Raw genomic sequence first — 24,163 nt, 5'->3', positions numbered from 1 at the left:
TGTCTAAATAGTTTCTTATTTTTTCTCTTAACTCTTTGCCTCCTTCTTCCATAGCTGACCAGTCATCACTGTCGTCATCAAAAAGCTCCATGTCATCCTGAGTGACAACAGGCTCAACGGGTGCATTGTCCCCGAGGTCGATGCACAGATTGTGCAAAACACAACATGCAATAACAGTGGTGGGAACCCTTAGGGTATCCTCTTTGAGTGTTTCCAAAAGACATCTCCAACGGCCCCGCAACAAGCCAAATGCTTGTACAATCTTTTCTCTTGCAGAGCTCAATGCAGCATTAAAACTGCTCTCACTAGGGGTAACATTTGGTGTTGGTACATAGGGTGTCATCAGCCAAGAACTCAAGTCAAAAGAAGAGTTGCTGACTATAAGGGGCTTCACCTCATTGCCGTCAATCAAACGACCTGGAGTATTCAAGATAACGCCATTTTGAATGTCACGCTGTAACGCACTGTTCCGTAGCATTTCTGCGCGACTCACTGCACCAGGGCATCCTGCACTTGCGTGAATAAACTTGCAGTAGCTGTCTGCCACTCCCAGAACGAGAACACTATAAAACACCTTTCTCCCTAAAAAGTCGTACTTGTTTTCTTTGGGTGCTATGATTTTAATGTGCGTACCATCTAACGCACCGACCACCTGAGGGAAAACAGAGATGTCTTCAAACCCACCAATAACCTTTCGTACTTCGTCGTCGCTCTTTGGAAACTTGATAAAACTGGCCGCTTTCCTTCTCAAAATATCACAAAATTCATTTTTTACAACGTTCGCCGTAGATTTGGGGAGCCCGAAGCTTACACCACAAGCAGTGTAACAACTCCCAGTTGCAAGGCGATTTAACGCGACTGCAACTCTTTTTTCCAAGGACACAGAGGGTCGCATATTCGTGTCTTGCCTAGATAATTCATGGCGAACTATGTCGCAAATCTTAAAAAATGTCTTCTTTGAAACGTGGAAATTTTGATGCCATGTTTCCTCTGGAAGATTTCCGGCTAGTAACTCCTCGAACATGAATTGATCCCTTTGCAAAACCCAAACTCTTTTCGGCGGACCAGCTTCGGGAGCAGACGGTAATTTCGGTATACGCTTCTGTTGTTCGATGTATGCTAGTAACGCCGTCATTGTTCGAATCCTTCGCTTCTTGAGTGTGCGATATCTTCGAATGAGCTTTGCTCGGTGATTATTTGTCCTTGAAGCTTGAATGGCAGCTAAAGCATAAAGAAAGAATTGAGCCCCGTTCGTGTCAACAACACTTTGATACTCCATTTTCATCAAGAGTTCAAGCTCTTTCGATCCCACGAAGTCAGCTGAGTTCGCCAACCAAAAGAAACCCTTATTGCTGTAGAGAATGGGTTTTCCAAAGCTAGTCCGGTGTGCGTCTTCTAAGCGAATTTCAAAGTGAAACGAGTCTAACTGACGCAGCTAGATGTGGACGCTTTTGGTTCTCGACGCTTGTAAATCTACACCAGTTTAGAATTGCTAATTCTTTGTGTCTTGTTCGTAAACCAATCAGCGCGCGAGTTTTGACAAGGCTTATTCACTTTCGCGTCGTACATTTGACTGGTATCGATTTCCCTTGTGTTCAAACATGGATAAACCAGATAGCAGTCCGCTCGCAAACCTTGAAAGCTTCAGGTAAGAAAGCTCTCTAATACATGTTATTTTAGGTATGAGTTCAAGCGTTTCGATATCTCCCTAAACAAGCTTTTTACTGAGCCACAAAACCTGCAAACGGATCCAAACCGCTTGCGTTATGTTCACGTCCACATGGGTTTCGACTCCATCCGTCTCCATCGAGTTTTATTATCGGGTTCGCCCCGAACTTGTTTAGAAAGCGTTTTTAGAAAGCTATCGGTAGAACTTGTGCACTTATCGTTTTCTCGGAGGAATTTACATGCTGGTGATGGTTTTAGAACGTGTCTTTGAAAGTAGTCCAAATTGAGCGATTGAAGTGCAGACAAAGACTATTCGCATTCTATGCGGGTTCCAATTGCAAAAAAAATATTAAACAGCGAGCAACACAAAGACGCCTGGATTCTCCGTGATTTTCACTTTCTTTACCGTAAAAACGCGGCAACTTGTTTTATTTTCTAAGAGGAAAGAAACTCGCTTTTAATTTGACAGACAGAGCTTGCGTTCACACAAGTATAAAGTGTTATTTTTAACCTTGCAGCGACGAAAATTGTTCGGAATATACCTGTATAAAATTTACGGCGATTTGATGTAAACAAATGTAGCTCGGCACTATTTACCCTCTTTGATGACAGACTGAAAATGCCTGATACATTTATACACAATACTTACGGTAGAAGGGTTGAAATTGGAAAAAGATATACCGGGAATAATGAACATGATAAAGCGATCGAGTAAAATTTTGCTTGCATGGGTCGAGATCACTCCATACGTAGGATTGGTGGGGTTTTTCTTATCAACCCCCCGCTAGCCCCCTCTGGTCGCGGAAAGTAAATCAGAGCCTCCGAAACTGGCGAGCGACTTGAAACTCTATTCTGAAGGAGAATCCCCAACAAGTCACTTTTCCAATATAGCCTGCTCCTGGATGGTGGATGGAGGATGAGAATAAACTGAAACCTTTCTCACGAAAGTGTGATAGAGACTGAGAGAATATGCAAAGCACAGTCTTTTTTCACTAGTTTATCTCTTTTTTACAGCATAAAAAAACCACAGCTTCTTTTTAAAATTCTCAGTTATGTCCACCTGTTTCCATCCTGTCGAATTAACAGTTTTTGTCAAAATTAAATTACAGTCAGTTCGCTGCCTCAATGCTGTCTCCCTCGGGATCTGACAAAGGCGGATCAAACCTAGTTTTCCAATCTGAAACGTCACGTGAGAGGAGCACAGTGGCCCCACCCACTGGCAGTACCCAAATATCCTCTCAACAGTCGTCAGAATCCCGCTTCAGCGCCTTTACGAGCATCTCACGTGACGGACACGGCCTAACTTCTGGTGGGTCCACATCGAGAGGTGCTGATTCGTTCATATCAGCCATGCCAGTCAAACCGGGACGATCTCCAAATTGGTCCGATGCCGAGACGCGCTTTCTTATCGCGCTCTGGGGAGAGCAGTACCAAAACATCAGCCAGCAAAGGAACGCAAAAGCCTGGGATGTGGTGGCGCGTTTGCTGAATCAGAAACTCGCGCAGTGCGGTTTTGAAACGTTCCGTTCGGGTCAGCAGTGTAAAGGGCGGATGAAGAGTATAGTGTTCGATTACAAGACGACCAAAAAGCGCATCCTCGAATCTGGAGGCGATGACCGAACGTGCGACTACTTTGACGAAGTCGATGAGGTCCTCGGGAAGACTTTTGGAAACAGCTCCTTAGATGTTACCGACGTTAGTCCAGCGGTAACTCAAGAGAATGAAAGAGCGTTGGTAACTAGTGGAGAGAATGAAGACAGCAACGCCAGCGATGAGATGGTTGTTGTTAATATTCCAACAAGTGCAGCGCTTAACGTAGACACCACCACAGGGTTGACAGGCGAAGTCAGCCAGGCCTTGCCTGATCAGAGAGAAATACCACAGAGGAGAGAGCCACCCAAAAAAAGGAACAAGAGAAAAGCGCCAGCAGAAGATGAAGAGGTGTCCACGCTTCGGTTTCTAAGGGGTTACATGGAGGAAAGCGACAGACGGGATAGAGAATTCTTGCTGCAAATGACACAAATGGACCGTGAGAGGGAAGACAGAAATTTTGAACGAACAATGAAAATGATGATGGAAGTAGCAAAGGTGTTTAAAAGCAGTCAGGCAAATGCCCATGATAACTCTAGGGGGAATAGTGGCAGTGTGGCTCTTCCATCCCACGGTGGGGATTCGCGTTTTGGCTCTGGTGTAAGTAGCAATGACAACAGCATGGGAGAGATCCACGGGACAGCATCGAACCGAGATAGCAGACGTGCAAACGATAGCGGTGCGCAAGACAAGAAAGGTCAACCACTTCAATTTCTTAAAGATTACATGGAGGACAGCGATCGAAAAGACAGGGAGTTTTTACTTCAAATGACAAGAATGGACCGTGAGAGAGAAGAGAGAAGCTGTGAACAAACTATGAGACTGATGGTGGAAGTAGCAAAGGTATTCAGAGGAGGCAACTAATTCCACCAATAGAATAGAGACATCACACTTGTATATCTTTTAAGACAGTAGAGTCTTGTTTTGTTTACGCCACTCAGATCATTAGAGTGCTCTCTCTTTTTTTCTCGGTTTCCAGACAAATATTTCAAGCAGTGACGGTAGTAAGACGCCGCCGTTTTTGCAAGAACATAACTCGCTGTCCTTGCGCATTAATAGGCCCTTTGCACGACCCGGTCACATGGTACAAAATCACCAATGCTGAGACGCAAGTTGCGCAGTGGAACTTCCAAAACAAAGCAACTCCTACCAGTCCACCTTGACCTGTCTTTGTTTTGGAAGTCCCACTGTGCAACTTGCGTCCCAGCATGTGTGATTTTGTACCATGTGACCGGGTCGGGCAAAGGGCCTATTCGAGCAGTTAGGAGTAAGGATGCATCTGGCGTCAAGTGCACACTCTTTTTCGTGCGGGGAAAAGTAAGAATAACTTGCAGTGATCGCGCGTCCTCGCGAGCAGGTTAAAGAGAGGACACGATTGGGGGTATAAGGATGGGGCAAGCCCAATCGACTCGTATTGGTCCAAACTTCTAAAGAAGCAACTGATGGTTAGAGCGAATGTCTTTAAACAATTGAGCCCGGGTCGCGGTTATTCTGCGATTTTTTATCAGCAGTGAGAACTGGACTAAAAGACGCATGCGCTGCACGCTTTCCAGCAAAGACGAGCAAAGTCTGCTTGCAGTCATGTTACATGAATTATATTTATACCTAATCGTACCTTTTTGGTACGGTTCGGCGGCAAATCAGGCGAGTTTGGTCTAGCCATGGTTTTTTTTTTCTTAAGGTAATCAAGCCAAAATAGCCACGGCGAGACCACACGATACTGATATACCGCCGAAGCATACAAAAAAGATACGATCAGGTATTTACCGTACCCAAATTCGGCCAAGTGACCATGATATCGCAGCCATATCAGTGACAGTTAGGTCGTGTCCTATTGGAATCAACCGTTTCTGGTTGGTTAGGATTTTTCGTGTTCTATTGGGGAAAAACCATTTTCGGTTGGTTTGGTTGATCAACTTTTTCAACCGGCCTGAAACCAGGTTGAAACGGTTGAAAAAGCATTTGCGTGATTATGTTGTGTGATTGTAGCTTGCGTAAGGACTTTTTCCAGGAGTTACCGCGTTTCAAGCGAAAACGGTTGGAATAGTGTTCTATTGAGAAACTTTAACCGTATCAACCCAAAGCGGTTGCGACTGAAATGGTTGATCCCAATAGAACACGACCTTAGTGACTTGATATCGTAGGACTTTATGACAGTATTCACGGCTTCCATTCTGATTGGCTAGTTGCGAATTTGGGTACTGTGATGTATGATATTGTACGGTAATGTATGATACTGTCGGTAATGTATGATAATGTCGGTAATGTATGATACTGTACGGTAATGTATGATAATGTCGGTAATGTATGATACTGTACGGTGATGTATGATACTGTACAGTAATGTATGATACTGTACGGTAATGTATGATACTGTACGGTGATGTATGATACTGTACGGTAATGTATGATACTGTACGGGTAATGTATGATACTGTACGGTAATGTATGATACTGTACGGTGATGTATGATACTGTACGGTAATGTATGATACTGTACGGTGATGTATGATACTGTACGGTAATGTATGATACTGTACGGTAATGTATGATACTGCATCTAACACTGGCTCTGAAGAGCCGTCATGAACGTTTATAGCCAAACGAGAAAAAGGTCATCATCTATGGCTGGAGAAAACTAATAACAATAACAACATTGAAACGTTTGTAGTTACCAATATAATGACCAAACACTGTAGATCAGTCAATGAAAATTGGTTATTTCACCATTTTGTTGCTTTGTATTTGAGAGACGGAGCTGGTTTGTTATGTCGAAGGTTTCCTCATAAGCTTATGCCTTTGCTTAGGTCGCTAGTATTCATTTTGCGGTTGTTAAAAGAGGCCAGGAAAGGTGAAAGAGATCAAAAAGAGACAGCAGTTATAACTGATTACTGGTTAGCTGTAGGCTTGCGCGGGCTCCTTTCCCGAACAGCGGCTGTTAATCGAGCCTTGTTAGTTGTTGTGTTCAGGAAATTAAAGATATTGAAATTTTACGTTATTCGTGGGAGTAGCTGAACTTCATGTAAGCTCACACTCAAATCCTCAGCTGAGGAACGTTTATCCTTTTCTGTAAAAGCTTCAATTCATAAACTGAATTACCCCAACAGATTCCGAGATTCACCCAGGGGCAGTTGGTCAGGAGGACGTCAAACGGGCAAACCAGTTCGAGGGGAAAGAGGTTTGCAAGAACGAGCGAGAGGGTCTCAACTTCGTTCGCATCGTTTCCGCCTATTTGACCGCCTCGTCACCCGACTAGGCTACGTATGTAACCATAGTTAGTGGAGGGGAATGGTTATGAAACCTGGCAAACTTCAGAGGACGATCTCTTTGTTTAGGTTTTTGCTTGGTCACGTGATCGCGACCGTGCACAACAGAAATGCGAAGATGGCGTCCGGAGTCTTGTAGAAATTGAAGTTCGAATCAAAAATTCTGGTTTGGCTGTTGAATTTGTTGTTAATTGATCGAGTATCGTTACGCCAGGAGATAATTGTCCTGTGTTTGGCTGTAGCGCAAATAGAAGGACCAAAGAAGTAGGAATATGGAAGTTACCGAAGGTAAAAGACGAGGACCACAAGAAATGGAGGGAAGATTGGCTCGGGGGAAATTACGAAGACAAGAGAAGTTGATCGCGACTTTAAGAGACAAGTAGAAAACGACAAGGTGTTTACATGCGAGAAACACTTTCATCCAGAAGATATTGAAACATGTAAGCAGTAAAATAAAACAAATTCTGGTTAAATACATTGCGAATTTGCGGTGATCTGTCTCAGACGTAGAGCATAACACATAAACATTTGAAACATTCTTAGGCAAGCTAGCTCCAGATTTTCTTCAGTATTTCTTCACTTAAATTACCTTGTTTTCCTCTGCAGTTCATTCAGAGAAAATGACGAAAAAACCCAAGATTTTTGGCACGTTACCTGTGCTGAATATGCCGAAAAGAACGCACGATACTCCTAAACCGAAACAAAGAACCCCTCGCTCTGTAGTGAAAGATCATTTGCCACTGCCACGACAGGCCGTGTACAAGAAAACTTCAAAGACCTGTGTCAAGGAATATCAGGGCTAAAGAGCTTAAACGACTGGAATATGAAGTTAATGAACGACAGATTTGTTGTAAAAAAGATGCTGGACCCTTTCCTCATTCCCCTCTCCAAGGATGCGAGACCAATGGACCAACCAGAATGGCTAAGTGGAAGTTGTGACGTCATGACGTGTCACGTCATATTCAGTTACTTGTAAACTTTATTTTTAAGGAGGGTATGCACAGGAACCGAAGACGGGTATCGAAACAGAAAAAGTTATTTCACATTTAACCACCCGCTGGCTCACGTACTTTTCAAACCAAGTGTTGCGTGTTTCCTGTCAACCAGTGAGCGGAAATTATCGAGAAAGCCTCCGTTATTAATTATTAATTATTAATTAAAGAGGGTTTGGTTTGGGGTGGTAAATGTCACCTGTGGGTCAGCTAGACCTGATTACGTTGATTCACCTTATGCTAAGTTTTCAGTGTGAAGACTGAACGGCAGAAATCATTAACTAGAACCAACACTAGCGTTAGCTAGGAAAGAAGCTATGCCAGCAAACACGCTAATTCACAAAGACAACATGAACGACGAAAAAATGCACGGTATTCACTGTAGTCTGCATTGAACGTAACTTAACTTTCTGTGAAGAGAGAATAACAAACTCCGCAAAAACGAAACTGTTTCGATCACGCTACTGAAAACCAAATAAAATTTGACGGTACCCGAAACTGAAAACGAAATAGACGACCATGCAAAATCCTAACGCAACACACGATAAAATATACACGGAATAAAGGAGTGTTTACACAAAATCAGTAAGGTAGCAACAGAAAAGTAACCAGTTTGTCGGTTTAAGATTGCGAGCACCGAGTAGAGGAAGAGCGCTGGTAAAGATAATATATAGCCTGAAAATTTCCAAAAAATTTTAAAGGTAAAAAAAAAAAAAAAAAAAAAAAAATACAGAATAGGTGAGACCTTCCAGTAGCTTCCTCTGGCTGCGATGGGTGATAACCAGCTGAATAGAGCTGATTTCGAAGACTTATCCAATAACAACTTAGAGAGAGGCTACAAAGGCTTGTTTCAAATTAAAAGTGATCACTGTTTATTTTATTACTCGTTATCATTTAGTTAGAGTTCGTGTAGTTTTTGTTAACCGACATGATAGTGGATGATCTTGTTCTTTTGACTCTCCCGCGCCCCACGGAAAGGGCCGGTAACCTTGGAACTTGCATACTGGCGGCTCTAGAATTGCGAGCATATTTCATACGAAGCTGCTGATCCATAAGGGATTCACCAAGAAGTCCCGGTGAAGGTCCTGCTAAGGAGTCCGCAAACGCTTGCAGTTTTCGGTCGGATTCGTTCCCCGTAAGCAAACTAGAGCGTCTGGAGTCAATGTCTCTGCTAGATTCATTAAAGATATCGGGCTGGGTGGGCGTGTATCTACGTATGGGTAAGCCTTGTCTGTAGGAGGGTGAAATCTGTTCTGCGTACAGGATCAGCAGCTTTTGAACGGATGTTCGTGACGACGAACCAGCGCTCTGCGAATCGGACACTTCCCGCGTGATATTTGCCGATCTTGAAGTGTTGTCCGCGGGAGAACTAAAAGTGTTTATCTGGGAGATGTCTGAAATTGTTTCTGCTGGAGGAGGTCGTTGAGGTTGAAATGATAGAACATTTCCTTGATTTCTTATTCCAGATCTTCTTGACAACAGAAGATGTTTTTGCGCCAGATTATTGTTATTGTCGTCCAGCTTTATTTCTTGGGATTTGCTCGTCTGCGCGTCGGACATGTCTTCATCCTTTGCAAACAGAAACCCAAAAATGTCGTCTTCTGTGAATTGAACAAAACGTTGGCTTGTTTGCTCATTCCCAGCAATATGGAAATTACCGTGTGGAGAGTCAAACAAAAGCGATGGACATGTAAAAAACTCAAGAGATCCGTTTTGAAGGGCCCTGCGGTACTTAAGGACACTCGACACTGAAGATCCTGCTTGCTTTATGAGAAATTGCGCGCAGAGTTTATCTCCTCGTAAAAACGCAGCTATTAAAGGCCGCATACCATCGTTGTTAGCTTTATTAATCTCACTAGCAAGCGCTGTGTCTCTTAAAACCTCCACCATCATTTTCACAATGTGAAAGTTGCCAGACATCACAGAAAGAAGTAGCGCATTGCTTCCTTCTTTGTCTGTGACATCCACTCGGAGATCAATGCAAAGAGGGTCGTTCAGCAAATATCTAACCATTTCAACTCTTCCCTTAAGACAAGCCCAGCTGAGAACTGTACGTCCATAAATGTCCTTTTTGTTGAGATTAGCACCTGCTGCAATCAAACATCTCAGAATTTTCATCCTTGCTCGAGCATCTTGAAGAAAGCAGCAGTGAATAAGACCTGTAAGTCCATTTTCGTCTGCTTCATTGACGTTTATTCCAACTTTTATGAGCATTTTAACTTGCGTCGTTCGTGCACCTTTCACGGCGTTTATGAGCAGCATTTTTTCGGCGCGTGGTCAGCCTCTCGATCTCGCTGAGGTGTCCAACGTGAAAGTTCTCGGAGAGCGCGCGGTTGAGATCGAGTGAGTAAAATCAAAAGTTAACTTCTTGTGTTTTCTTGTACTTAAGAGACTAAACGTATTTAACACAATCCTATCATTACTGGAGGCTTTATTTCACTATTCGGACTATTTAAACCTTTGTTAATGAAGACAATTAAGTTTGATTGACAGGTGTATCGCTTACGTTATTAAAATTAATACTTTTTATACACTTTAATTATATATTTACAACTCAGTGACGATGACTTCCATCTTTGGACGTGCAATTGGTTCGCCCTCCTTATTTCGATTCCTTGCTAATTTTTAACTTGGAAAACAGCATAGCCAATTTTTAAGTTGTAGGTATGAGGGTGAATCTCACACCATCCTTCACTCCTTCGCTTCCTGTTAGACATTACGACCATCCGTTGACATAATGTTTGCACAGTCGCATGCGCACAGTTCAAGTTACAACAATAGCTGGTTTTCACATGACGTCACCAAAAACAAAACTATTGATCTTCCTGCAATTTTACTTTAATGATGGATAAGAGCAGCTGAAACTAACATTCATACACAGTTTCGCTCCGAATGGGTTCTTGGTTTTGTGATACACTAGGCTTGAATTTCTAAGCTTTTGCGTGACGCGGCATTTACATGAGGGCCTTAAGAGAGCTGTCATGAGAAAATTCACGCTTTTGTAGCAAAACTTACTGACAGATGTTTCTGTTGGTTTCCGGCCGCCATGTTGGTACCTATACGGATGGACACCAGCATGGCGTCTCCATGCAAATCTCTATAAATGATTTGCGTAAAAATTTTCTCCTCATATCTTGCATAAGAAAAATTAATGTGACCAGAATCTTGGCGAGAGTCCCTGCATATTTACCTTCTTTCCTTTCCCAGATTCTGGACTTAATCTGTTGAACGGTTTTGATTTTGATTTTGATCTATTTTGAATGGCGTGACACTGAAAACCAGCAATAAGTACAACTGATAATAACCTTTATTTCACCTCGAATTTAAAATAGCAAACATTGAGGTAGAGGTGAAACGATTTACTCACGAGTGATTTGTTTTTCATTGGCAATGTTTATCATTTGTTCTTTACATTTCTCAAGCATGTACTCGATATCAGACTGCAGAAATATTTTATAAGAGAAGGGTGATACCTCTATGTGACTTCGGGGTGACTTCATCACTGCTACGTCTTTTCTAAGACCCCTCAAAGGATAAGAAAGAAAGAAAGAAAAAATATTCGAAGCCCACAGTTGGAATTGATCCCAGGGGCAATTCAAGAACCTTCAATTTGTAATACTGATCAGTTTGGATCCTATCAAAGATATCCAACCTTTATACCCATGGAACGCTCGAACTCTCCCGTGTCACATGACGCAATAATATGGGAGAAGCCGAAGTCGAAGAATCCTCGGAGACCCAGGGGCAGGTAGTCGGGCAGCTTTTCGGGCGAAAGTTTACATCAAGAGCGGGAGAGCCTGAAGTGGTTCGGTAAGCGGAGTAATTGCCCAGGGGCTCTCCTGCTCTTGATGCAAACTTTCACCCGAAAATATCACGTTCGTTGCGTTCCTTTGAAGCAACAGTCACGTACTGAGCTTAGCCAGTTGCGGGATCATGCGGGATAACGAGCGCAATGCCACGGGATTTACAATTACCCAGAATGCTTTAACAACAAAGCACTTGGTAACCGAGCCATTAGGGAAAATCTCTGAGGTCGTGTATGTTTTGGGAATTTTTTCGCCTAATTTCTTGAAACTATGAAACCATGATCTGTAATAAACTGGACGCGCAGATCGGAAGATGTTAGATGATCTCCCAAACCTTGGAAAATCCAAGCCCAGTCATGGAAGGTAAGCTGCAATTACGTTTTAATGACAGCTGGTATTCCCGCTAATGAACGGTCTCCGTGGTTGCAGCCATATTGTATACATACCAACTTTCTACTTAAGCTTATAATTAAATTGTAATTGTAAGTTCAATCCTTATTTTCTTTAAAGCATAGCCAATTTAAAAACTTCGGGAATAACGATATCTATGCTTCTGGGCGTCTGAGGCACCTTTCGTCAGGAGGAAGTCCTTTATTTGCTTCGATTATTTGCTTAGAATATGTTCTTTTAAACTTAATTTTTAATATATAGTAAATAGTTTGTAATTTTATAGCTAAGGTAAATTTCCTCTTTTTGAATATTATAAGAAAACTTTCATGCAGCAAGAACAAGAAAAAATTCAAGTTGCATACCGAATGTAGTATTAATTAGATTTTTTGATCAACATCTCCCTCCTTAGACTTACAAGAGAGACTTTTCTACGAGATTTTTCTAGTGGATATATTGGATGCAATACTTAAGCAAAAGAGCACTTTTTCTGTGTTTAAATAGCCTCATCTAAACACGAGGGAGGTTCAGAGAATTCAATACAGTTATGCAAACCCAAGACACAGTTTGCGAGACGCAATTCTCGAAAGTTATGCAAACCTGAGATGCAGTTGAGGGTTAGCATAACTTTCGAGAATTCTCCCAACCCCCCCAAGTGTTTAAATGAGGTTATGTAAACACGGATAAAGTACTCTATTGCTTTTATGAAATATTTCTCAAAGTACACCCAAATCTAAAATTTCTTAACCGTGTTTATATGCTCTCATCTAAACAGATCTATCGACTGATGAAAGCAGTTATTTTATAAAAGATGGGTAAATTTCAATATTCCAGCAATACTTGTGCTGTGTTAAGGTATCATGAGCTATTATTTCTTGACTGGGTCAAGCTAAAATGATCATGTACACTCATCCATTGGATTAAGGAAACTTGAAGATTCTTGTGGCCTGTGCAATACTGTGTATACATGTGTTACTGAGTGATTGATTGGTTAAATTTTTCATCAAATTATAGATCACCATGGAAAGTGGGATAAATCAAGAGGAAAGCCTGGAAAACACAAAGAAGAGGTACATGTATATGTACTTGTAAATGAAAATAATGACTTCTAGCATAAGAATGATTACATTGTACACATACAACACAGTTCTCAAACTGATCTAGTTCTCAGAACTCTCACTCCTTCTTGTCCATGACCAGTAAAAGCAGGGTTCCTGGAAATAAGATTGGCATGAACAGAGATGATCTGGAACAATATTTAGCTCTTATTAACTGAGCTGGAGGTCTGTATGGGAGAATCTTGACCGAGGTTGTGAGCACAGACCAAACGCAGTGAGGTCTGTACACACAACCAAGGTCAAGATTCTCCTGTACAGACTGACTTAGCTCGGTTAATAAGATGTTTATTATATGGCAAAGAAGAAAACTTTAATTCGTTTAATGTAACTGGTTTGCTGACATTTTGCTCGCGAATGGTGATGAGCTTAACTTAAACCTGCCGAAATTTGCTTGTCCTCTTTACTTTTTTTTTTTGTCATCAGGCTTTTTGGCACTTCCACAAATGATTGAGAAGAAAATAAAAGAAAATGGTGAACATTTTTGTATTTTGGTTTGCTACTTTTTCAACACAAAATGAAACCGGTCTAGATGCCGGTCTAGATGGGAAAATCTAGACCACGGTCAATATTGATTTCAGCCAATCAAATTCGTGAATTTGGTAGTTTCCAGTCCTTGTGAGACACGGCCATGTAATAAGTATGGGTTATTGACCAAGTGTCAGGTCAAGATGGCTGGATATCGGCCAAGTTCTTTTTTTGCGTGTTTATGAACTGAGACTGATTTCGCCTTTTTTATGGCACTTCATGAGTAGTCTGAAAGGGAAGAAATTTAAAATTCTGTAAAAAATCAGATGATGATCAAATTGCCCAAACAGCCTCTCAATGTAACAACAAACATTTGCTTGTCTCGAATAAAGGGTTTTTATCCAGATTTACAGTGTATATCGTTTTCATTGTATGGCAAATTGTTAAAAATGTGTCCTAAAATGGCCGCTGAAAGCCCTCTCAGAGGGGCAAAACCAAGATGGTGGCCCCAGTGCTAAATTAGAATGGAATTGAACTGAAAGTTATATTTTTGTGAATCACTTATCTAAACCATTTATCTGAGAAAGTTTGATATTTACAGAGGGTGCCTCTTAAATATGATAATATCCAATTATTTTAATATCTATTTTACTTGCTAACAACCAATCAGAGAGACACTGTGTGGCTCTCTACAGTACTACATGATCAGGCTGGAACATAAAGCTTGACTTATAGGGACCTCCAAGGCATGGAAGTGGTCATGATCAGTAGATGAATTTTTTATGGTTTGTTGTTAAGGCTTTTTAGTTATTGAATAGTGAATTGCATTTATTTATTATATGTTTTCATACATTGTAAAATATTGAAACAGGTTCCCTCTGCAAAAGAAGAAGTTCGTCCTGAATATGAAGAATACCTTCTTTTGCTGCAGCAAAGAAATAGGTAATATTTTTGACAGTAGCATTCAAGTTAATTTATTGTGGTCAAAACATTTTTGACTGCACTTGTCATATGTAAATAAACACGTGCGTTTCAAATTTCACAAGTTCGCTTAAAGAGCCTTTGATTAATAAGTGGTTTACATAAGTTACACACGAAGGCCCATGGAGGAGCTGGGCCATCAAAATTTATGTATAAGCTGCTGACAAAACACCTATATCAAGGGCCATAGTCTTTTTAGTCTCACAGTAACTCTCCTCTATCAATCTGATGAGTTAAAGAGTTCAGGTACTGTAGCGACCTGACCATGTCTTAATTACCTTACAGGTTGCTGAAGAAGCTAAAGAAGAAGAACGAGCAACAAATCGAGTTGGAGAAAAAGGAACAGGGCTTCTCGATATATGTCAATGGTGCTAATGTAGAGCTGGGACGAGCATATTCGAGAGCGAAATCCCGCAGTTCATCAAGACATACTAAAACTGCTGGAGGTGAGATTTTCTCACATTATACACAATATCATTTTAGTTATGTGAAGTCTCAGGTAAATATATGAAAGATAAACTGAGAAAAGCAATCTCTAGCCATTGCTGCTGTCAGACTGCTTCTTTATAGACACTAACTTCAGGGCTTGAAAAAGAGTGCCATCCAGGACAAGTAGATTTCCTGATGGACAAGTAACTTTTCATTCTTACTTGCCGAATGGGCAAGAGCCCAGGCAAGTCATTTCCCAACTAAATTAAAAAAAAAAAAAAGTAATCTAGGACTGCCCAGGGGAAGCAAAATTTGAGAGCTGCTTGTCCAAAGGGAAAGCTGGAGTTCAATTTTTTTTTTTTGAGCCCTGTAACTTGCACTCTTTAAGGTGTCCCTTAGCTCGAATTAACTGACCTGAATATATATACATAGGGAGAATAACTGAAGCTGTCCAAGAGGGAGTGGTCTAAACTAGATGAAGAATATTTTCTTTGACTTCCATTGAAGATAGCACGTTCAGATATTTGTTTTGCTTTTTTACCTAGATGCCTATCATGAAAGGAAAAAGATCTTACAACATGAACTCCAAGCCTTAGAGAGAGAAGCAGAAGCAAGGTGAATTCAACTGTGCTGTTGGCATCTGTTATTGACATAACCCAATATGTTTATTATTTGCATTGTGCTATTACTATATCATTCAAGTAGAATAATTTTGCAATGTTTTAAATGTGTGCCTTGTTTCAATTTTTTCAGGGATATCAGAGTTAAAACAGCTCCTGATGCAACCCCAACCTCAAGAAAAGGCTGGAAATATGTATGTGTCTCAGTCTTTTTAACACACCAATTTAAAGTATTCTAACATATACCCGTAAGTGTTTAAGTTTGCATTAACTTATAATTATTTTATTGCTGTTGTCAGCTGGGGTACTATGAAGGGTAACTGTCTGAAAAACAATCAAAAGTGAAGTAATTTTTCCTTTCAAGAGCAACATTCACATTCAGTGTTTCATCTTGGAATAAGCACTGATGAGAGAACCAAGCAATTTTGAGGACTTTCAATATCTAGAACACAATCAATGTCCGCATAATTATTTCATAATTATTTTAATTAGCAATAACTGGTAGTCAATTGGGTTACATGCAAGTGAGAACTGATATCATACTTGTTTGCAGAAATATGCAATTCTGAAAACACATGTTTTTGTTTTGGTCTTCTGAGAAAATCTTTTAGGAAGTCTTTGCGGGTTAATAAAGTCTCGATGTTATACAGTAAACTCTTGTAATGGATGTTTTTTCTCATAGGATTCAATACAAATCAAAACTGATGAAGGAAAGAGAGTGAAAATAAGAGCACCAGGTATTTTTGTACTACTTTACCTTGATGTTGTGGTTATAAACATTTCATGAATATTGATATATTCATGAAAATGTAAGGAAGTGTATGCTGAAAGGGTGTAGTCTTCTTTAAGTCAGTTCAATTAATGTAGAACAAGTTACAGTGTATCTTGAGTTATTCATTTAGAAGCACTCATGAGAGCTTGGGAGAACTCTCACAAACATGGATTTCATGTAATCAACACTCACTGACCAGGGCTGGCAAAGTCATTCATTTTTTCCCTTTTCACAGGGAAGCTTACTGGTAAATACAGTGAGGATTTTGAATCAGTTGTTGTGGATGATAGTGAAAGTGCCTCAGACCAGGTATGAATTCTTCTAAATACCATTATCAAACGCTGGAAGATCTTTTTTAATGGATCAGGTCACTGAGACAGAAGTCCTTTAAAGTTCTTGATAGATAATTGGGACCAAAAAATATAAATGGTAATTCTTTAGTATTTATTGGAGCTTTCAGCCTTATGCAATGGCAAAAGACTAAAATTTTGCCTTGTTTAGGCCCTCTTTACATGACCCGGGGTTGCTTTTTACCCCAGGTTGAATCACTGCAGAGAGTGCTAAAAACAAACACTTTACACCAACCCAGGTTGTCAGTCTGCAATAGCGTGTGGTTTGCTTCATGCTGACCCATGCCAGCCTTTCTACCGATCAAAAACTGAAAACATGGGCTAGAAAGGTGACAAACAAAAAACCTAGAGAGTATAATGGAATGGTGGGAGGTCCTGATGTACAAACCAAAAAAAAGACAAAAAACAAAAAACAACATGGTTATTTGACTGTAAGTACCAACCCGGGTTAGCTTTTGGCCCACTGTTTACGTGTAAGAATTGAAGAAATTTCAACCCTTCTTGCCAGGTGAACCAGTGTCTTGACAAGGGTTACCCAGCAAGGGGGGCTGACCCAGCTTGCCTACTGTTTTCATGTAAACGCTTATAAACATTTCACTGCAAAAGGGTCACCCGTTGTGGTGATGCAACCCAGGATAAAAAGCAACTTGGGGTCATTTAAAGAGGGCCTTAGACATGCATCATCCTACTTTTCATTAATTTTGATTAATTAGTGCATAGTGCACTCTTGGGATGGTTTAGGGGGCTGCTGTTCACTAAGCCACTAACACAATAAGGTACAAACTTTAATGTTTGTTTAATTAATTTCAATTAATTAATTAGCATGTGGTAAGGAGGTGGGGTAGGTATCTCTGTTTACTATGTAAAACGTATCATACTTACGTTACTTCTAGAAGAACATCACAAACCTATATATGTTTTTGCAAATCTCTTGCTATCGTAGTGGTGCTATTCTCTTAAGAACAAAATCAATTTGCTTGAAATGCATGCACAGATATCTTAGCCTTCAATGTCCAGTTCTGGCCCTCTCTCTGTCACACAATGCTACTGTAGCGTTGCTTGACAGAGAAAGGGTCAGAACTGGACTATTTTGATGGGGGACAGCAGCTGTATTTTAGGTAACGTCAGTTCTCCCTTTTCTAGTGCAAATAACGCTACTGTGACTGCATATCATCTGGAATCACCCCTAGCTCGATTCAAGAAATTTTGTCTGCTGTTTTTTGTATTGTGTGTTTGCCAGGGTTCAAATAAAGAATGCTTCTGCGTAGTGGCTTTCCTATTTCCTCTTCTATGAAGGGAGCAAAAAGTTTATATTCAGCCGAAACTTTCCCGCATTAGTTACAATAATAAATTTGTGACACAAGAAAATTTTGCAAATATTGCCACAGACTCTCTGGCACTTAATGAAACTGCCAATTAATTTCATCAGTCTTTGAGGTGACTCTCTCACCGATGTAGGATATAATTTCGATTTCTACCTTCAATACTGCTCGTTGTATTAATCGATAGCATTGTATTTTAGTTTGATGTTAATAAGAACAAACTATTCCATGACTGGACTTGACTATTTGATAAGTTGATTAGTTCTTGTTTTTCTGTGAAATGAAAATTTGCATTTGGAGTAAAACAAAATCATTCCTCTTCGATTTTTCATGAGATATTTAGCTTTATTCCATTTATCTCCAGCAGTAAGTAAAAAATACACATCTTTCTTATAGTTTTGAAGAAACAAGGGTATCATGTTGCATAGCTCGGTGAAGTAAACAAAAGTATCAAGTTACTTACGTTGGAGTGAAAAATAAAATTGTCATATTTGCCACTTCTGCGTATTATTGCATTTAAAATGACTGAAGCCCAGCGTAAAACATCACAATAAATTCAAAGCCGTCTTGACAAACAGTAATTGTAAGTTATTTTTGGGCCTTGAAAGACAATACAATCATGAAACTTATACAATGATTAAGATTGTCTGCTCATATTCTGCAAGGGGAAAAGGTCTAGTTGACTACCAAGGGAGAGAACGGCATGGGTAACGACCTATGTGACTACTGCATCAGAGCTGTAAATTACACTCTACACTATCTGAGATTGTCTCACTAGTTTTTATTTTGCTTTCTGTTAATCATTCAGGATGCTGCTGACAATGACTTAAGTGAAGAAGGAGATGAGTTAGATTTTGATAATGATGATGACAGTGATGATGAAGTGGATGAGCTTACCCTTAGTTTTAATGATGTTGAGGTATGCTGTATATTCGTCTGAGGTTTGACATTGTTACATGTACACGTATAACATTTTCCAATGTACTGCTGTTGTTTGAATGCTGTATTATGTTTGAATGCATGTTTATTTTTTGTAATCCTTGTACTGAATCACATTAGCAAAAGCATGTGCAAAAACTGTGTTTAGCTTCCTTAAATTGTTAGGCTGCTGTGCCTTTTTAATTTATAAAGGTCATCTATATGTACAGATCTTTATCCCTCCCTCCCACTCACCCATAAACTTAATTTTTATGTACAGTAGCATTGACATCATTAAGTTATAGTGCCATAAGAAGTGCACCAGTAACCTTGTTTTAGCATTCTTAGTAATGACAAATGAATGTGTTTACAAGTGGTATTGACTTGTTAATAATAAAAACCAGTTTCATGGATTTGGCTTGGTTTAGTTTAGATATATTTTTATCTATTTTTATCTAAACATAGTTGTTGTTGTTTTCTCCAAAAGCACCTAGGCTTATCAAGGGGGATTACATAATTACAATTTAACTTTATATATTTATTTAGGGTCGCACACAAACACACACACAAACGACACAAAAATTGCACTGAAAACAACATGGTTTAGTTCCCTAGACTCAGAATGGAATGTGAGCAGTGCAGATTAGTGACCTTGTTTTTTGTTTTACTTCCTTGTTATGCACCAGACACTTCGCAAGTCACTAGAAGCTGATGAATCTATTAGAGAAAGCATAGAGGCAGCCAAAAAGGTAGTTTTATGCACATTGAAACTTATTATAATTATTATATAACTTATGGTTGCATGAAGAAGGGATTTTTTATTTAATGCTGTTAATTAAAAATGCTTACTCAGAGATTAGAAGAAGAAGCCAAGCAAGGAAGAATGACTGACAACAACACCATAGTTGATGATAATGATGATGATGACAATGAAATTGAGGAAGAGTTGGAAGGTGCAAATGACAGTTTGAACCTTCACAATGCTGCAGCACTGGAAAGACTTCCTCAGCTGTCTAGCACGCCAGATAAGAGAAGACGTGATGTTGAAAGCCCGGTTACCTATAGTCAGGACTTTGAAGAGTCTTCTGATATGAGGACAAGTACATCTAGAGGTGAGAGAAATCAGTCTGATATGGCAGGAAACCCTGATCTGAGAAGGGGCAAATCTGACAAGAACAAGGGTTTATCTGCAGGTGTTGATGGCCAGGAAAAGAAAGTTCATCAAAGGAGCAAAAAGGTCATAGATGTTCCAGAGAACCCGGCAGAGGAATTGGTTGTTCTTAGTTTCTCATCATCAGCAGGTGAGCATGATTTTGTGGAAATCAGCTGGGGGAATGGTAGAAGGTTTTAGAACAAAATGAAGCAGAAATATAACAAGTGATCACTTGATTTGTTTTTACAATCAATCAGAAATTAGTGGCAAATTTAACATACTAAATGGAAGATTTGACATCAACCTGTTGCCTTTGATATATACTTGGTATTGCAAGTGAATATATGAAAGATCATACATTTGAACTGCAGAGAAAGATATGAAGACATGATTGATCGCAGTTATACACAACTTAAGCAGTTGTGAAATTAAAGCCTGAAAAAAATTCAGGCCTGAACAGGATTCAAACCCATGACCTCTGGGATACCGGTGCAGTGCTCTACCAACTGAGCTATCAAGCCAACTGAGAGCTGGTCATGTGAGTTCGTAATATACCCATAGATGATGAAGAATATAAGTGAATATATGAAAGATCATACATTTGAACTGCGGAGAAAGATATGAAGACAAAAAAAATGGCCTGAATTTTTTTCAGGCTTTAATTTCACAACTGCTTAAGTTGTGCACAACTGCAATGATCAATCATGTCTTTGTACTTCATATATTGGTTTAATATCCTGTCAATGTTCAAAGACTACAAACTTAAGCCACTGCATTGCTGGGAATAACAGTTGGTCATCAGACATTGTCTGGCCAAATTGATGAATTTACAAGTCTGACTAATTTTACATTAACATCATACATCATGACTGAGCACCAAAATGATGTAGCGTTTAGTTGTGAAGATCTTGTTTCTAGACCATGTTTACTTTCCATTGAAACGTGAAAAATAACATATAGATCATACTGATCCATGATTTGTTTGGCTTTAATGGTCTCCCCAGACTTACATATAAAAATATTGTGAAACAAACATCTGCTTTTAAAATCTCCCCATAATGTCAGTTGGTAATTTGTTTGGCCAAAATAGAGATTTGAAAGGATGCATTTCCTGCTACATTGATTCCAGCACTGTGGTGTGGTGTTCCATCAGAAAATAATTTCATGTGACCATACCCCTCCACAGAAGGTTTTGGTTTAAACCCCCTTTGAGCTCCAGAAAGTCCAGTTTAGCTAGATTCTTTCTGCTAAATTTTTTTTGCCTTAAAGTCTGAGACCCACACCCCCTCAGAATTCGCAGTAACTCCAGAGATGCAGAACTTTAAAAGCTAACTGCTGGCTAATTTCACTGGCATAAAGAGAACTTAAATCCGGATGAAATTTCACATGAAAATAAAGACAGAGAGTAACTTTGGAGATAAAAAGGCTTGAAAAGCTATTTGGGTTTGTTAATGAACCAGCTTAGTGTTTTCTTATATAGCTACATCCTTGTGACTTTCCATGCAGTGAGTATGGACAATTCCTAGCACTTTCAATTGATAGAACTGCACAATCCACAAGATAAAATTCTACTAAAAGTTGTTTCTGGTTTCCCTGTCTTTCACAGTCGTGGCATGATTGTGTAAAGTTCTGTAGTTTTATTCAATACAAGCCATCTTGTAATTGTCGTTGAACGCCAGGTTTACTTTGATTTGTCTGTAGTCTCTTTTGGTTATTGAAGACAAGAGTTTGATGTACATGTACTTTAAATTTATAAGAATTAAAATCTCTACTTGCCAGGGCCTGTTGTAGGCCTGTCTGCAACACTAAAGTTAAAGCTTACAGTGACTCTCAGTTGGATAAGAGCAAAGGCCAGCAGTGTCCTTAAAAAAATGATACTCAAGTGTGAATAGTTAGCCTCTGACTTCTAATTCTTCTTATTAATCATTGATGAACTATTTTGCCTTTTTGAAATCATAAACTTTGGAAGCTTTTTTTAATTTTATTTCTCAGTGAATAAAAAAGAACAGAAGCTCTCAGCAACACGGTAGGTTTGATTTGTAGTCATTGTAGTACACACTGTTTTTGTAAGGTTTTTAAAAGCTAGAAAATGAAGTCACTTAATTGACATTAATAGACATTTTTTGCAAAATATGATTGAGCTAGATGCAGGTAATATTTATATTTGGTTGTTTTCTTTGAAAGGTTTCAGTTTTGTATTTTTATTGTTGAAAAATTCATGCAAACTACGTTTACAACATTAACATAACATAATCATGAAAACAGAAGACAATAGATAGCATGCTGTTTTAGTGCCATCATTAAAGTAATATTGACAGTCTATTAGTTAAAATGAAGAGTATCATATTTTCACATACTGTATATTTCTCAGTAAAGCTCAAATAAGATACATGTAGCTTTGTGGCTCTTCTGTAATAGTCCAAAAAATATTGATGTCAAATTTGGAGCTGTGTTATACCTGTATCTCAGTGACTCCTCATTTACTTAAGCCTACCATTTAAGCAAGATGAAGATTTACATCAACTAGTGGAATATCATATAAAAATATAGCGTGACCCATTTTCTGTGTCCTTGCTACAAGGCCTCCATGCAGAGGTGATTCTGTCAGTGTTACAACATTGAGCTAGGATGTGTTGGTGGAGAAATCGTTTACTTTTGATACCAGTAAAGCTAACCTGGAACAGGAGAGCTTCCTGAACTACCGGTAGCTAGGGTATTAGACATGAATCTGCTGCAATTTACAGAATACAGGTAAAATTAATCCTTGAATTCATTCAACCAGTTACTAAACTAATTTTGTTTATGTTTTAGAAGGAAGAAAAATACAGATGATTATCGCTCTGCAGATCTCTTTTCATCCAAACAAACTTCAGAAACCCAACAGCAAAAAAGGTTAGTTACATATGATGTAAGTGGTAAGAAATGAAACCAAAAATGGTTGTTATCACAAGAGTATGTGATTGGTATTTAATAATTAAATCTAGTGCAGTCAGTTATACGCACTAATCAGATTCAATATAAAATAACATTCTATGTCGTCAGAGGTACTGAGAGTTAGACTTGTTGTTTTTTTCGGAAGGGGAAATGTCACTCTTTCTTTTTTCAAAACTCCCAAGATACCTTTTGTCAATGATGACTTGCTAAATGAACAAAAAAGACTCTTTGGGTGTCATAGTTTTTAAAATTATTGTATTATGATTTAATTACATCTGATGCAACATTTAAATAATTAAGACATCACCACCCAATAGAAACCCACCTTACAACCACCCTGTTAATAGGACAACCTTGTTATTACAGCCATAATAATCCTTTTATTGTCTCTATTCAGGACAGAGAAAAATGAACCATACAATAATGACGTGACCCTGACTTCTGGTAAGCAGAACTTTTGAACAAAATTGATGTTTGTTAGGTTCACTAAATCCATAGGAGGTCAAATACAAATTGATTGGGTTCTGACAAATTGTTAAAAGTTGCCACTTGTAAAAGAAAAAGTGGTTTGGGTATCTTCAATGAAAATGCTATTCTGATTTGAAAGTTTTGACATAGTTAAGTGCTAATTTTTCCGGATTTAGAAGTTAGAGTAGAGGTATCCTGTGCATAACAGTTGTTTCCTTCACAAGCGTGCAAGAAACAAAAAGCTTGGAAGGCATGCAGAGGCTATGATCATGGTCACTTTTTCATTCAAGCCTTTGTGTGCCTCCCAAGCTTTTCATTTGTTGCATGCTTATGAAGAGAATAGACTACTCTGCAGTCTAGAGTAGAGGAAAAAGGCCAAATACGTTTACCCTGAAAATAATTATACATTTTTCCATGTACACGAAGCTTAACTATTCATCTTATAGCTCCTGAGAAGAAAAGTAGACCTTTGTCTGCAAAAAGAAGGACTGAATCCATGGATAAGGTGGATGACAATGCACAAGAGATTTTTAAAGCAATGGCAGTAGAGAATCAGACAATAGGTGGGAGTTAAATAATATTTTCACATTTAGTAATATCTACAGTAACAAATCTGTGTGTATACCTTCAGCATTATGGACTACCCTAACCCTGGAGCACAGACTCTACCTTTATGGATAAAGTAAGATCAACTGCCTTTTTTAGATTTCAGTTTGTAGAAACATTTAGTTAGCAGCATTACTTGATTTCCTCATGAGGGGATTATTTAGACAGAGAACAAGATTCCAATTGAAAGACATGTACTGGTATCTCTATTAATTCTCCTCCATGTACGTAGCATGTTTCATTTTTGTTCCATATTAATAGAAAAAGCCTCTGGTTCACAGACTGCTCCTGAAAGATCAAAGGTAAAATGATTATACA

The 24,163-nt window shown here is 39.2% G+C and overlaps 3 protein-coding genes and 1 pseudogene across 5 annotated transcripts in view; 3 read left to right on the top strand and 1 right to left on the bottom strand.

Annotated features, from left to right (window-relative positions):
• The first annotated feature begins 1,569 nt into the window (after positions 1–1,569).
• Positions 1,570–6,254, top strand: LOC110047302 (uncharacterized). The gene is made up of 2 exons (XM_020753047.2): positions 1,570–1,648; positions 2,778–6,254. The coding sequence occupies exons 1-2, from the start codon at positions 1,602–1,604 to the stop codon at positions 4,120–4,122; spliced, it is 1,392 nt and encodes a 463-aa protein (XP_020608706.2). The 5' UTR covers positions 1,570–1,601; the 3' UTR covers positions 4,123–6,254.
• Positions 5,514–8,183, top strand: LOC149112088 (uncharacterized; annotated as a pseudogene).
• Positions 8,184–8,361: 178 nt separating this feature from the next.
• On the bottom strand, positions 8,362–9,934 carry LOC110047273 (uncharacterized). The gene has a single exon (XM_020753021.2). It carries the CDS (start codon positions 9,776–9,778, stop codon positions 8,411–8,413), a length of 1,368 nt encoding a protein of 455 aa, XP_020608680.2. The 5' UTR covers positions 9,779–9,934; the 3' UTR covers positions 8,362–8,410.
• Positions 9,935–11,495: 1,561 nt separating this feature from the next.
• Positions 11,496–24,163, top strand: part of LOC110047292 (katanin-interacting protein-like) — a 34,024-nt gene continuing 21,356 nt past the window's right edge. For 2 of the 3 annotated variants that reach the window (XM_089289801.1, XM_089289800.1), the window contains exons 1-16: positions 11,496–11,685; positions 12,724–12,779; positions 14,164–14,234; positions 14,559–14,719; positions 15,248–15,317; positions 15,456–15,516; positions 16,005–16,059; positions 16,330–16,403; positions 18,575–18,685; positions 19,371–19,433; positions 19,538–19,985; positions 21,830–21,863; positions 22,649–22,729; positions 23,169–23,215; positions 23,686–23,802; positions 24,107–24,147. In XM_089289801.1, coding sequence (XP_089145927.1) covers positions 11,643–11,685; positions 12,724–12,779; positions 14,164–14,234; positions 14,559–14,719; positions 15,248–15,317; positions 15,456–15,516; positions 16,005–16,059; positions 16,330–16,403; positions 18,575–18,685; positions 19,371–19,433; positions 19,538–19,985; positions 21,830–21,863; positions 22,649–22,729; positions 23,169–23,215; positions 23,686–23,802; positions 24,107–24,147 — 1,533 coding nt within the window. In that variant the 5' untranslated portion in view covers positions 11,496–11,642. The remainder of the gene's footprint in view (positions 11,686–12,723; positions 12,780–14,163; positions 14,235–14,558; positions 14,720–15,247; positions 15,318–15,455; positions 15,517–16,004; positions 16,060–16,329; positions 16,404–18,574; positions 18,686–19,370; positions 19,434–19,537; positions 19,986–21,829; positions 21,864–22,648; positions 22,730–23,168; positions 23,216–23,685; positions 23,803–24,106; positions 24,148–24,163) is intronic. The other variant, XM_089289802.1, reaches the window with a different exon arrangement.

Source organism: Orbicella faveolata, unplaced genomic scaffold (genome assembly GCF_042242905.1).
Source record: "Orbicella faveolata isolate gen_17 unplaced genomic scaffold, um_ofav_v1 contig_2, whole genome shotgun sequence".
Classification (NCBI taxonomy): domain Eukaryota; kingdom Metazoa; phylum Cnidaria; class Anthozoa; order Scleractinia; family Merulinidae; genus Orbicella; species Orbicella faveolata.
The sequence above is the reverse complement of the archived record's forward strand: the minus strand, read 5'-3'. Positions and strand labels throughout refer to the sequence as shown.

Bases quoted from the DNA above. Each gene is read 5' to 3' on its own strand.
- LOC110047273 (XM_020753021.2), bottom strand. From the start codon at position 9,778: ATGCTGCTCATAAACGCCGTGAAAGGTGCACGAACGACGCAAGTTAAA.
- LOC110047302 (XM_020753047.2), top strand. From the start codon at position 1,602: ATGGATAAACCAGATAGCAGTCCGCTCGCAAACCTTGAAAGCTTCAG. The intron at 1,649-2,777 runs GTAAGAAAGCTC...ATTAAATTACAG, and splicing joins GCAAACCTTGAAAGCTTCAG to TCAGTTCGCTGCCTCAATGC.